The sequence below is a fragment of the Diabrotica undecimpunctata genome, chromosome 5 (genome assembly GCF_040954645.1).
Source record: "Diabrotica undecimpunctata isolate CICGRU chromosome 5, icDiaUnde3, whole genome shotgun sequence".
Lineage (NCBI taxonomy): Eukaryota > Metazoa > Arthropoda > Insecta > Coleoptera > Chrysomelidae > Diabrotica > Diabrotica undecimpunctata.
The window spans coordinates 157530674-157546311 of record NC_092807.1 but is presented as its reverse complement, the minus strand read 5'-3'; the positions used below and the strand labels follow the sequence as shown (position 1 = coordinate 157546311).

General features: G+C 34.8%; 1 protein-coding gene across 1 annotated transcript in view; it reads right to left on the bottom strand.

The window, feature by feature from the left end:
* Nucleotides 1-15638, bottom strand: part of LOC140442036 (lysine-specific demethylase 5-like) — a 36064-nt gene that overhangs the window by 18392 nt on the left and 2034 nt on the right. Inside the window, exons 2-5 of the mRNA XM_072533075.1 lie at nucleotides 12098-12175; nucleotides 11891-12029; nucleotides 7315-7472; nucleotides 5274-5426 (exon numbers count right to left, since the gene is read on the bottom strand). Of these exons, the coding sequence (XP_072389176.1) occupies nucleotides 5274-5426; nucleotides 7315-7472; nucleotides 11891-12029; nucleotides 12098-12175 (528 nt within the window). The remainder of the gene's footprint in view (nucleotides 1-5273; nucleotides 5427-7314; nucleotides 7473-11890; nucleotides 12030-12097; nucleotides 12176-15638) is intronic.

Genomic DNA, 15638 nt, shown 5'->3' with positions numbered 1-15638 from the left:
CCCTTAGAATAAACAAAAAGTTTTTTTGAATGAGATATTTGAAATTAAAAATCACACTAAATTTTCTCTTTTTTTTTTTTCACCCCTGTAACTTATTAAAATAAACATTATAGAAGTTTTCAGGGACTTTCGGCCCTCAGTAATAATGTAGTCTTTCATTCTGCGTTTAAATTTTTCAAAAATACTTATTAGTTTTTTCAGGATTCGAAAAAAATGAATGCATTTAAAAAACATTGGCCCGAAATTTTGCGCCTACGCTCTTAAGAATTTATATTGTGTGATATGCCCACTGACTATTAATTTTCTGGTTGTTAGCTGTCATTGGCGGCTGGGCCACGTAACTTCAAAGGACTGTCGCTTCTCTGTGTTCGGTTGTTCTCTGGTAATAGCATCATTGAAAAGTCCAGTAAAAAAATGACGTTATAAAAGAGGTAGAAAAAAATGACGAGGGAAAATTTTATTACATCATTATTTATTATTACAGCTGCATTTAGGATAAAAAATTAATAAATAAGACATATCATGTATATGAAACTTACATTTTTTATGAAAAAGTTTTCTAAAAACTCAGTTATTTTCTTCTGCACAACACTTTCCGAAAAATAAAGTTTTTCTGTAATGTCCTTAATAATCTGAGCTGCTTCTTTGGTAGTTGTGGATGCCTCCCTGAACTGGTAAAACCTGGATATGATCCCAGTAGCTCTCATTGCTTCTTGGATTGTAGGACAATTAACGCCGTCTTCTTCTTCTTCTTCATTATCTTCATCCACATCCATTTCCACATTTTGCACTTGTTCCACAATTTCTTTATCACTTTAAACTTACAATGTTTCTACCTGATCGTCTACTGAAATGTAGGAATCAAGATCAGTTCCAAACTTTCTCTGGTTTACATTAAATTTTTGTATCCACTATGACAATGGCATTTCGTCATCCTTGTCAACATCCTGAACATTTGGAGAAACTACAGTCAATTTAGCTTGACGAAAGTACTTACAAATTGTCACTGACGTAACCGCACTCTACGCATTGTCTAAAAACTGAACTGCATCAAGGATGGCAATGTTCACGGGTTCCCCATTGTCCATACAAAAAAATCATCCTTTTCAAAAGCTGTTTCCGATAATGGCACTTTAAACTTCTTATGACTCCTTGGTCTATAGGCTGAGAGACACTCGTGCAGTTGGCTGGAAGAAAACTAGGTTGATATTGGTCAAATTAAGCTTGGGATCAGTTATCAACTAAGAGAATAATTTTTCTTTTTTTTTTGAGGAGAATTCCTTGTCCCACTTTCTCAATTCTTCTTCAAAAATAGCAAAAGTAATCCACGCTTTTTTGTTGGATGTGTAGTTTACAGGTAGTGTTTTTTTTAAACATCATGTTTGCACAAACAAAAGCTGTGGCTCTGTTTTGAAAGCTTTCCACCGACACATTTTTGATTTTTGAAATTGAAGGTTTTGTCTGGCGTTAATTTGTAAAAGACACCAGTTTCATCGCCATTGAAGATATCTTCATCCTTGTATGGTTGCCTTAGGTGTGGTCATGTGTTTTGTTACCAATCACCTGTCACGTTCTCGTCCACACATTTTGACTCTCAAACAATTTTCGCGAAGGAAATTGAGTGCCGGGCTTTAAACCGATCTAGCCAGCCGTTAGAGCATGTGTAATCTTCACCAAACAGTTTTCTCCTTTAAAAATGGGCCGGACACAGAAATATCAGAACTGCGACACTGCTTAAACCATTTGAGTAGAGCTGAATCTACATCACCAAAAATGCACTTCCTAATCTTTTTAACATTTTCTCCCTCCTCATTAAAGGCTTTTAAAATTTTGTCCTTGTTTTTTAGGATTGAGCCAAGAGTCGAATTATTAAGTCCAAATTGCCGACATACATCAGCAATTTTTCGACCACTTTCAAATGCTCTTATAACACGCACTTTATCTTTAAAACACTTTCGCTGCTGACTTCTATGATAGATGAGTTGCCGGGTGCGGCATTTTGTTTCTAAAAATTTTAATATTTTGGGCTTTATAATTGCTTTAGTACTAAACTGAAGCCCATATATAGAGAGTTTAGTTGTTTTTTATCAATGCCACGCATGCGTGTCGGGCGCACCTAGGTATAAATTTTTTGCCATGTGCCGACTGACACGCATGCGTGTCAATTTTTTACTACTTTAAAAGTTTATTGAAGACAATTTTAAGAAAACTAAGTAAAAACAATTAAAAACAAAACAAAAAGTAATAAAAACTTAAACACTAGATGAACAATAAAAAAAACTTCAAATTCATAACATACATAACTATGTAATTTTTTATATGTATAACACAAAATGTTGCACTATTGATGGTAATCGTTAAAACATTCGACGCATAATCCGGGCTCTTCTGTACATTGTTGGCAGTAGTAAAGCGCCATATTACGGATTTTCTTGCCAGAGCACACTCTACATCGCTTTCTTACCGTTTTTCCTTGTTTGTCCTTGGCCAATATTTTGGTAATAATGTGGACTGTTTTAATTGTCGGCCTCAGTTTGTTATTCATCCCAATGTTTAATAGTTTTTCCAAAACTGACAGTCGGTAGTCATAAAGGCTCATCGGACGTAAAACAAATTGTTTATGTAGCAAGTACGAATTCATTAGCATTAAGTGTATGTAATGTATGCCCAACTTCTTGTACCACCTTAATGATTTTCTTTCACAGGGGTAGTAAGAGTTTAGTTGGTCTTGCCGATCGACTCCCCCCATATGCTTATTATAATCAAAAATTGCAGTAGGTTTTTCTCTGGGTCTATTCCTTCTATCAACAAATTCCGTCATTTCATTTCCAAATTCATTAGAGATATAAATAACGTCACGTTTGTCCTTCCATTTACCAACTAAAATATTATCAGAAAAACAAGCAATTCGCTCACCTTTTTTTAGTTTTTTTTTTCAATAACGTCTTTTGGGATTATGCTTCCTTTTCACATTTAGTGTTTCAGTGCAGTAAGTACTTCGATTTGTTAATATTTTGGCTAGTTTATAGAAATTATAAAAATTGTCCATGTATACACTATGTCCTTGGTCTAAATATTCCTGAAGTAGCTATAAAACTACTTTTGTTGTGTAGCCTTTTCCACCGGCATCATCCAAGGCTCCAGTGTAGACTAAAGATGTAGACTAAAGATAAAGAACTAAACCACTTGGCTCTGTAAGAATATAGAGTTTGATCCCGTATTTATGACGCTTGTTGTTATATATTGTCGGAATACCAAGCGTCCACGCCATAGTACCATTTATCATCGTCGGAATACTCCTCGGATTCAGAAGAAACGCCCTCGAAATCAGAATCAGTGTTACTGCCAATAGAATGATTACTGAATAAGTCCTCCTCGTCGATAGATTCATATAACAAAGCTAACATATCACTTTCACTTAGTTTATTAGGATTTTTCACCAGTACTTTACGTTTTTTACATTTTGAAGATCCTGGTATAGAGTCCGCCATTTTAATAAGACAAAACGGTCTATACGCGAACGTAACAAAATAAATAAGCCGACAACCAACCTTCAACTGCAACAATACAATCACACTGCTCGAATTCTTTGAACGCGTGTCTGACTTGACCGCGCTATTTTGTATCCCCTACTCTAGCATGTCCGAATGTCGAATGCTGCGAATGCCGTCTCATTGGGAAATTCTGAAAACGGCAAACGTATTTTAAATACTTTGTGCCTTAGTAACACGCTAACAAGATGTGAACTATCTGCTGCATACGCTGTATTTAAAATGCTTTGTTAAATTTAACTGGTCACGCAAGTATGTCGTCAGCACATGGCAAAATAACTTAAAGTCACGCATGCGTGACATCAGCAGTGAAAGTGTTAAAGCAAAGCCTTCCTTTTAGTACTACAACTTGCCATTTAAAAAATAAACAATTAATTACTAAATTAAAATTTAAAAACAAAACGAGCCGAATACAATTTCACGGTAGCGAAAATTTCTTAAACTGGCTGTTCTGAAACAGAAAATTTGACTGTTAGGATGGCACTGATAAATGAGAAATCATAGAACTATCAAGGTCACATAACTGTACACGGAAGGGATAATCGGGCTTTCTCACATTCTTGGAAGGAACAATGCCGCAAAGCCGGAAACGCATTGCACTTTATTCTTCATAAAATAAAAAACGACAACCTACTGTAAAATTTTATGACGCTATGGACGAGGCTTACATTATTTTTAGCCGATAAAACCGGGGTTTTAATAATTTTATGGAATAGTTTTTGGCCGGACCTATTAAAAATTGACGTTACAACCGAGATGACTTAACTGCCAGGCCGTAATATACAAGTTCCACTGTAACATTTTACAAAAATGACAGAATCTAGAATCTCCTGCAGAACTATAAACAGATGCCTTAAGAACAAGATTGTCTTCAGCAATGAATTTATCTATACCAAAACCAGTAGATTTTGAGAATGAAATGAAGTGAAGTCAAAAAGAAAAGATTCCTAAGAAAAATACTACTAGACCTCGTGGACATCATGAAATAAGAAAGAATTTATCGGATATTGACTACCATCGGATATTAACTTTTCTGTAGATGTATATGTACGAAAAGTGCATAAAATTTACTGTAATGCACCCTAGTGCATAGGGACTAATTCACCCCTTTCTCAACAACGCACCCATTTAAAGGGGAACACCCAGCGGTTTTTTCATATTTGGGGGTCCATTGACCTTATAAAACAATAAAATCCCTTTAATGTTGTAGTTCCTTTATAAAGTACAGTTCGTCATATAAAACTGGTACACTTTTTTTTCCCAATGTAAACCTGTGTTTAGATTTGTTCGTGAATCAAATCGTTGGTGTTATCACAGATAACGCAATTGCACTAAATCTAAATAAAAAAGAACGTTCAAAAATGTTTAAAGTTTTTTCAAAAAACCGTATCTAATAAATTTAATAACCAGAGAGAGGGTTGCTTTAATGCCTAAAATGTTTAACGAATCTTTAAACGTACCGTATTGGCACAGGGAACATTGGAATGCATCTACTGTAATTTTATAATATGTCTGCCGCACAGCCCTCCTTTTAGCAGAGTTGATACAATATTTCGTTCAACTGGCAACGTTGCCCTAGAAATTAAAATGACATATGTGACAAGATCAACTTACACAACTTGAAAAACACGATTTTCGGGTATAAGAGTTGTACCAGTTTTTTATGACGCGAACGGTACGTAATCAATAATCCATTAGTAAATATTCTATTTACATACTTACTTCATCTATGTCGAATCTATTTGTTCTCCTGGGGTTTACTTCAGGGGACGGTTTAATTTGCATTCGGCTTGCAATACTATGAGGCTTATAGTCTTTTTTATCTACAATATTACCTTCAAATTTTAAGTCTGATGAGGGACTTCCGTCTAATTTCTAAAAAATGAGTATTTTGTAATAGTTTACAAACAAAATAAAAAAACATTTATAAATAAGGTAACACTAATAGCAAAAATCACCTCTAAAATTATATAGCTGCAGAAACCGATTTTAGTCTAGTCAGGCAGCTTTGAATTATTATAGTCGTCGCCAGTTATAAATAAAATTTTACCACTATCTATATTTTGCACCGTCCTAAGACGGCCGACGAATTTTTTGCCTTCTTTTTTTACATTGGTCCTTCTAACTGGATCTGAAGTGAAGTGATAATTTATACAAAATATACAATTCAAAAGGTATACTTATAACTTTTATTTCGTGGATAAAAAAAATTGGAAACAACTTCTTCTTCTTTATGTAGACATGACTTTGTTTTTCAATGTGCCTCCAGTAAGTTGTCATTCCATCGTTTTCGTGGTCTTCCTACCGATCGTGTTCCCATTGGGGAACCTCTCTTGCCGGCTTTACTATTTGTTTTCATTCGGCCTATACGATCGTTCCATTCTACTCTTCTATTTCTTATCCAGTTCTTGATGTTCTCCACCCTTGCCTCTACGTCGTCTATCTGTATGTTTATCTCTGCTGTTTCTAACATCCTTTTTGTCCTCTCTGTGTCAGGTCGTGTTTCTGCCGCGTATGTCATTATTGGTCTGATGACTGTTTTGTAAATTCTGCCTTTCGTTTCTTTCCCCATATTTTTATTTCTCCATATTGTTTAATTTAGGCAGCCTGCGGCTCTGTTTGCTCTATTCACTTGATCTTCCACGTCAGTTTCGAGCTTTCTGTGGCTAGATAATGTGATGCCTAGATATTTAAACTCCATCACTTGTTCTATTATCTAACCTTCCTGCTCCAATTTATATCTCAGTAAATTTGCTGTTATAATAATGCATTTTGTCTTTTTTGGGGAAATTAACATGTTAAATTTTCTGGCGTTTGTATTAAATTGGCGCAGCATACGTTGTAAATCATCTTCACTTTGAGAGAGTAGTATTGGGTTGTCTGGATAGCAGATTATTGTAATAATTTTTTTTTCTCCCATTTGGTATCCTTTTTTAGTTTACTTTTTTTATTAATTCATCCAGAATCAGGTTGAACAATAGAGGACTCAAGGAATCCCCCTTTTTTTATCTCATTGCCAGCTTCAATAGGGTTGGTTAGTTCTTTTTCTACTTTTACTCTCTTGTTTTGGTAGATATTTTCGATCGTTTTGATTATTCCTAGAGGTATCTCTCTTGCGTATAATAAGTGGATAAAGTCCTTTAAGTTGATCTGGTCAAAAGCTTTCTTAAGGTCTAAAGGGAAAGAACTAATCGCAGAATTAAAAAAGGTAGACAATGTTAACCTTTTCTAAACTCACTATTAAGATAAAAACATTCCAAATTTTTGGAATTTCCAAATTAAAATAAAGTATTGGACCGAATTAAAAAATTCAAAGACTAATGTATAGAGAATTTCAAGAGCTTTAAAACGATATCTTATTTGACCCCCTCAGCCATTAAAAAATGTTGTGGTGATTCTTACCCTGACTAGAGGTCAGGTATAATAACGTATAATAATCGAAAATACCGGAAAAATGTATCCCCCTTTAATCTTGATTTCAAAAATGTGCAATTCCTGATAATGCCTCTGTTTAATTTTTTTTCCGGCCACCCTGTATATACTGTATAGTACTATTCTATATCGGAATAAAAAAATATGTTGAAAATTAAATAAAACCGAAATTTGATTTACTAAATTTGCCAAAAATGTCGCAATTTGCGGATAATGCCTCGGTTTCGTTCGACCACTCTGTATATACTTTATAATACCACATACTGTAGAGCATATCGGAATAAAAAATGTGTTAAAAATTAAACAGAAACAAAAATTAAGATTCACTCACCACATCATGGGATTGGTCGGATTTAAACAAATCGTATGGATATAGCACTCTTTCGTAATGCATTTTCAACATAGCTCCAACACCTTTTTTCATTGGGAGACCCATTAGTTGGGCAACTTGCTGCCACATTTTTTCTTTGAGTACATGTTCATATCCACCTTAAATAATAAAATTAGATAAAAATATAATTTTATGAATTTTAGTTATTTTTTCATATTCACCTTGCATATTAAGCAAGTGGAAGGGACTGAATAACATAAAAAAACATTAGAGTCAGGCAGTAGCGCACCTAGAATTTGCCTCTAGGGGGGTTTTGGTTGGTCACCAAAATTTTTTTTATGATGTTACCTCCATTTTGAGTCCTTAAAATGTGTAAGTAACAGTGTCGGAATAGGGTCCTGGGGGGGGGGAGGTTTAACCCCCAAACCCCCCCCCCCTCGGTGCGCCACTGGAGTCAGGGAATATTGGCAGAACATGGACATCTTGAAAATTGTGGGGAATATAATAAAAAATCTGTAATTGGATGAAAAAATGTGACACGTTATTTCAAACAGGTGATGAAAAAGATTAAAAAATTACATGAAGTATGATTTGTTTTTATTTAATAATTATAGTATTTACTTTAAATAAAAAAATTTTTCATTTTTAGACTATTGTATTTCATTTGGAAAACTATGATCCCAGATCGAAAAAAATGTAAATGTTAAAAAGCCATTGGGTTTATACAAGCTGATCTATACAAAAAACCTAAATATTTTCAAATTGTAGTTGGACAAGAGTTAAAAACGATTCCTGAATAAAGTATTATCTTTGAAATTTAAAGTAATGAATTGATATCAAAGTTATATATAATTAGAAATAGAACATATATCATAGAACATCTTTACTACACATGATTATTGTAGCGAACTTGCTTATTTCGACGTAGCCCATATAACGGTTGTATCTCGAGACGACAATGATCTGCCTTCTAGAAGCTTCCGGATGTATAGACCGGCATGGAATCGAAGCGATAATGCTAGCGACTATTCCAGAATATTCGAGTGCATAATAACTTGTATATATGTATAAGTAGCGCTGATATTAACTTAGCTAGTTTAGTCGATAAGGCATTTTCGTGCTGTAAACTTATAAATAAATATATTTATATAAATTAGAACCGCTCGTTTTATTTAAAAACATTACAGTTGGTGTCACGGTGTGAGATTTAAAAATAAATTCAGCAGTGACTTTTGAACTTTTGAAAAGTATTGTTCGTCGAGAACATCCGCGTAGTTAGGTAGTGATCTTTATAAAAAAAAGAACATTTAAAAAGTACGTGTGTGCCTGACCAAAGATGCGGCTTGCGGAACTTTCAGTAAAACAGTTGCGTGAGCAACTAGAAGAACGCGATGAAGACTGCAGCGGGTCCAAGAAGATCCTCCAAGAACGACTGAAGCATGTTCTCAACGAGAATAGGGATGACCCAGAGACATTCCAGTTTTAATCAGCAGAAGAAGCAGTTTTAACGAAAATAATTGATGGAAAATTCGAAAATGTTTTTCAAAGATTCGATGAAACGTTTCAAATTGTTAAAGAAGGAGCTAGAAAAAACGACGAGATATTCGAAAATGTTTCTAGAAAATTCGACGAAGTATGTAGTCAGAAGTTTCTAGAACATTCCATAAAGTAGAAGAGAAGATCAAACAGCTAGAGAGCATGATAACTAATACGAAAGTGCTACCATCAGTTAATGCAGTCGTTTTAGATCCTGTAGTAAAGAAGAATCACCTAGAGACGAAACTACACATCATAAGACATTTAAGTTGACACAATTTGATGGAAAGTCTTCTTGGTCCATATACCTTAGACAATTTGAAGCTATTGCGACAGCCAATCATTGGACAGAACAAGAAAAAGCTGTTTCCTTGACTGCTGCTTTACGAGGCGATGCTGTGGATATTCCAAGATCAATTCCTAAGGGCCAAGAAAAATGTTACCAGACCTTGTTCACTCGCTTAGACAAACGTTACGGAGATGCCCATCTACAACAAGTCTACAAAGCACAACTAAGAAGTAGAATTCAACGAGCAAGTGAAAATTTACAAGAGTGAAGCAGATGTTGCTCGTATAGCGGAGTTGGCTTATCCAGATGCACCAGACAACATATGGGAAGAAATTGATCAATGGGTTGAGAGACAGTGAACTACAGAAAGTTTTACGACTAGCAATACCGAAAGTTTTAGATGAAGCGCTGGCCATTGCCTTGGAACACGAAACAGCTAATCAAGCTTCACGTAGCTATCAAGTACGAACCTCTGAAGAGAGCGACGAACAAAACGATAAAGGTCTGAAGGAAATCGTACGGAAAGTAGGAATGGTAACGACGTATGCGGTGCAAATTATAACCCCTCTCTTAAATTAGAGGAACGACTTTGCCCCGTGAGACGAACCACTTCATTAATGATCAATGGCAGCCTTAACAGCTACAAGACGCCCAAGCAGATGATCCATGTATAAAAAGAGTATTGAATTGGATGCATCAAGGTGAGAGACCTACTTGGCAAGACATTAGTGCATGTAGTCCAGAAGTCAAGTATTACTGGAGCCAATGGAATTGACAAGTGCTAAAATCTGATCTTCTGTATAGAACCTTTGAGAACGATGATGGTACAGAATCTAAGCTTCAGTTGATTGTACCTAAAAATAAAGTATCAGAAGTATTGCGTAAGTTATATGACCGTGCATCAGGTGGACACTTTGGTATTACGAAGACTCTGCAAAAGGTTCGAAAATGGTTTTATTGGGTGAACTGTAAATATGATGTAAGAAGATGGTGCCGGAAATGTGAACTGTGTGCAACCAGTAATGGTCCAGTTGGTAAAAAGAGGGCACCCATGAAACAGTACAATATTGGTAGTCCTATGGAAAGAGTAACAATCGACATTGCAGGTCCACTTCCAGAGACGAATGATGGAAATAAATATATCTTGGTAGCCATGGATTATTTTACGAAATGGACTGAGGCCTATGCAACACCAAACCAAAAAGCTGCTACCGCTGCAGAGGTAGTTGTTAAATAATTCTTTAGCCGATTTGGTGTTCCCTTGGAGACCCACTCCGACCAAGGGCGAAACTTCGAGTCAACCCTTTTCCAAAACGCGTGTAAATTGATTGGTGTCAATAAGACCAGAACGACACTCCTGCATCCTCAATCAGATGGAATGGTCGAGAGGATGAACCGAACGATAGATAAACACCTGTCCATACTTGTATCAGAACATCAAAGAGATTGGGACCAGAACATCAAAGAGATTGGGACCAACACATTCATTTATTCCTAATGGCCAATGGCCTACCGTTCGGCCGTGAATGAAACTACAGGCCAGACTCCAACCTGCCTGATGTTAGGTAGTGAAGTTCAATGTTGCAAGCGAAGATTATGTCGACCGCCTGAAGTTAAGAATGAACAACATTTATGAACTTGCCCGACAACACATCCAGTTAGCCAGTGACAGAATGAAAGACAATGGGAAGGTCCGTATGAAATTAAAAAGAGAATAAATGACGTAATATACCGAATTAAGAAGTTGCCGAAAGGTAAACCAAAAGTAGTTCACATAAATCGTCTTGCACCATATGCTGACTCAAATGAAACAGAAGAAGCACGAACCCTTCAACATGAGATCAAAGATGACCGGCGACCAAGCTTTAATGAATTTATGTCAAATTACGCAGAGAGAAAGAGTGCCAGATTCGGCGTGATCAGAAGTTCAGCAGGATCTTTTTAGTGTTCCGCATAAAGTCTCTGTAGCCTACTGTGTTGCCTAAGATCTTGAGATGACTAAAGGACTCTCGTCCGTATTTTATAAGAAGTTCGGTCGTTTGGACGAGTTAAAAAATCAGCAGCCTAAAGTTGGAAGAGTACTGGGATTAGAAGATGGTCCTCGATCTTTGCTGTATATGGTGACCAGAAAGTCGTATACAGACAGGATATACGAGGATATATGGCGTGCTCTAAGTAATTTGAAGAAAATCGTGTGAAATTATAACATCAAGAATTTGGTCTTACCCAAGATAGCTCATGCACTAGAAAATTTGGATTGGAAGATTGTCAGAAGCATGCTTAAAGTGATCTTCCGAGAAACTGGCTTACGAATTACTGTGTGTTGCATTAATCCGAAAAGATTGTGTCCTTCAAAGACAGTAGACTGTTATTTCTTTCTGAGGGGTTCATCCACAGAGTCCTGTAGATTCCGCCATCCGGGGCCTACATATAGAGTTGATGATCGGGACGCTTAGATCTAAGAGGTGAGCAGTGTACCGAACTTGCTTATTTCGACGTAGCCCATATAACGGTTGCATCTCGAGACGACGATAATCTGTCTTCTAGAAGCTTCCGGATGTATCGACCGGGATGAAATCGAAGCGATAATGCAAGTGAATAGAGGTGGACTATTCCAGAATATTCTAGTGCATAATTACTTGTATATAAGTAGCGCTGATATTAGCTAGTTTATTTAGAGAACCTATTAGAGAGATATTAGAGAACCGCTCGTTTTATTGAAACAACCTACAATATTTTCACTTTGCTTACCCCATTTTTTTACAATGCAATGCAAGGTGTATAAATCCAAGAGCTTGTTTTCGATCATAGGGAGTTTAAGAGATGATCCTTGTAGATCCCAGAATTTGGCTATCTGATCTAAGAAATTAAAATTTATCCTGGTTTTTGCCTACAAATATGTAAATTTAGTTAAAAACAATAGAAATTCTATTTAAAAAATTACAAAACCACTCTCACCTCAAGTTCATTTAATCGTTGAACCCTAGGAGTAAACTTAAAGTTATCTACATCAACTGCAAATGACGGTCGCCAGTCCTGCAACATTCAATGATATTTTAATTGCATGTAATATCTTTATATCCATTTAAATATCAGAATATCATAAAATTGTCTAATTTTACTCATACTGTGATATTTCATTTAACAGATAATTACTACTACTACTAAATACAGAGAATAGGAATATCAAAGATGCATGTGGTCCATGTGGAATATAAGCAATGGAAAATACTATAAAAATTTGATGCTTGCATAAAAAAATTATAACGCTTAATAGATTTAAGGTAATTTTAACAAAATAATGTCAACCTGGTATTAACCTAGATTAAACAATAAGTTATGAGCCTGGAAGTTTAGAAAACTACAATAAAGACAAAAAGGCAGAGTGCCTTTTTCAAGTGATCTATTTTTGGTATGTGTTTACACTTTATAGTATTCGCTGAATAAGTTGTATACCCTGTATACCCACATCTCAAAGGCTGTCAAGCATCTAAGGATAGCCTCAGTTAGAGTCCACGCTTCCACTCCATACAGCAGGACAGGAAAGATGTAGCAAGATGTCATTCGAACTCTAAGTTCAATGCTAAGATCGTGACTGCAAAGTACGTTTCTCATTTTTACAAAGGCAGCTCGGGCTTGTTCTATTCGGCTTTTAATTTCTATGGTTGGATCCCAGTTCTCATTGATATTACTGCCGAGATACACGAGTTTCTCTACTCTGTCCAGTGTGGCATCTCCGACTTTTATACCGTCATCCTGTATATAATTTTGTTTGCTAACTATCATATATTTAGTTTTCTTAACTATCATATATTTAGTTTTCTTAACTTTGAGTTTTAATCCATACTGATCACAAGTCTGTTTTATTTTGTTTATTAGATTTTGAAGGTCTTCTCCGCAATTAGCAAGCTCTAAGGTATCGTCGGTATATCTAATATTGTTGACGGTTACTCCATTCACAATAATACCTTCGGTTGTCTCCATTGAGGCTTCCTTAAATATTTCCTCCGAATATAAGTTAAAAAGTAAAGGCGACAATATACAGCCTTGTCTCACTCCTCTTTTTATATTTATTTCATCCGACAGTTCTTGTTCAACCTTTATTCTTGCCACTTGATGCCAGTATAGATTTTTAATTATTCGTAGATCTTTATCATCCAATCCAGCTGTTTCCAATATTTCTAGCATTTTGTTATGTCAGACTTTGTCGAAAGCCTTTTCAAAATCGATTGCACAAATGTACACATTTTTATTTATATTACTGCATCTCTGTACTAGCACCTGTATACTAAACAAGGCTACTCTTGTACCCAAGCCACTCCTAAACCCAAATTGAGTATTGCATTCAGAATTATGTTTGTATTTTTAATTTGTTAATTTCCATAGATTCTAATAAGTAGAGCTTAAGGGGACCAGGTACCCCTGGCCTGCTTCCGTATGCCTATATTTTATTTTGTCCTTTACCTAGGAACACATATTTTATAAACTGCTTCCCTTTGTGGCTACCAAACTTTGAAATCATTTTTTAAATAATACAATACACAAGGTGAACCACCTATCCACCTATCTTTTCTTGTAAATCTAAGCTTTTATTCATACATATTTGTTTTTCATACTTATACATTTTGCTAGTAGTTGTTGTTTTTTTCAGTCATTTATTCTCATGATATCAACAGCTTTTATTACATTCAGAGCATTAGGTGAAGAGTGAATATTTAGTTTCAAGATTATTTTGCTAATAAAAACTTTTCTGTTTATCAAGTGTAATATACCATTGGATTCAGAAAACTATGTAGAAAAATGGAACAGAATAAAAAAAATGAAGAATTTTTTTTCAGGGGTACACCTGGTCCCCGTAAGGCCCTTTATTTTAAACTTCAAGAATTTGAAATTTGTTGATAAAAGAATGATTATGGTCAACATAGTGTGGTCAATAAAAGAATGATTATGGTCTACATAAGTTGAAGTGCGTAAGTAGAAACTGTTTTTCTATTATTGAAAGCCCGTTTGTGTTCTGCTATCCATTTGTTAAAAGTTTTACCAGTTTGACAGATGTAAGCTTTTGGGCAGTCACCAGATTTAAGTTTGTTTACATCACTGTGTAAGTGCTTTTTATTTTGGCTCTTGTTTTTAATATATTTGTTTAAGTTCTGAAAGCTGGTGTTATTTCTTTCTTTTTTATATATGTGGCTATTTTTGTTGATATCTTCCCTGTATATGTAATTGAGCAGAAGGTACTGGGTTTTCCTATGGTGGTAGAAATACTAATTTCAGAGTTTTCTTACGTAGTTTTAAAATTTTGTTTATTCTCTGTTAGTTGTACCCATTGTTTACTGCTATTTGATATTCAATTATATCTCTAAATTGTTTTTTGACATGGGAATTTCTATTAATTTATGTAACATGCTATAGCAGGCTGCCAATTTATGTTGTGTAGGATGGGATGATGAATTGTGTATAGTTTTTTCTGTATACATAGGTTTATCATAAATGGAGAACTCATGTTTGTTTTTGTCTGATAATTTTTAAATCTAGAAAATTCATGGATTGATTCTGATCTGTTTCTATTATAAATTCAATATGACTATGGAGTGAATTAATATACAATAACAATTGGTCAAGACTGGATTGGATGGAGGTTGCCATCAGATTGCCTGATAGTTCCTGTAAAGCATACCAGTTCATTGTCCACATATCTCCACCAAAAACTGTTTTGACTGTTTGTGTATCAACAAAAATAGCCAAACACATAAAAAGAAAGGAAGTACACCAGCTTTTAGAACAAACATCAACTTAAGCAAATATATTAAGAAAAACTAGAGCCAAAAGAAAAAGCACTTACACAGTGGTGTCTACATACTTGAATGTGTGGTTGCCCAAAAATTTACTATCAGTCAAACTGGTATCACTTTTAACAAACATATAGCAAAACATAAAAGGGCTTTTAACAAATTAAAGGATACAGATATAATTCTGAATGACCAACTAAGAGATAAACAGTTCTACTCTTCTGAACTTATTCATGGACAATTAAAGTGTAAATGCACATGAAAATAGATCACTTGAGAAAGACAGTGTACCGAAACAGCTGTAGTGATAATAAATTATAATAAATGTTGTGGAAGTGTTGAAAACAGTTCAGTGTTTTATTGTTAGATAAAATAAATTTCCATCAAGTAAAGGTTAAATCCAGCACTTAAACTTTTATATGGTTATATTTTCACATTTTAAAGTTTACTTTTAACTTTAACTTAGGAATCTTACAAGAAAAATTTTGAATAAAAAACACTAGACTCCCAATTTTCTTTTTTCATCTGGACTAACAACCTCATATTGATTTTAGCCTGTCTGTATTTATTTAATCAAATAAAAAGTCAAAAGATTATGATTTTATATCATTTCTGTCATTTTCTAGTTATTTCTACTTTCCCATAAAGATTACATGAATATTACGTAACACATATTTTAAACATTTGATATAAATCTCTATGAGCAAAAT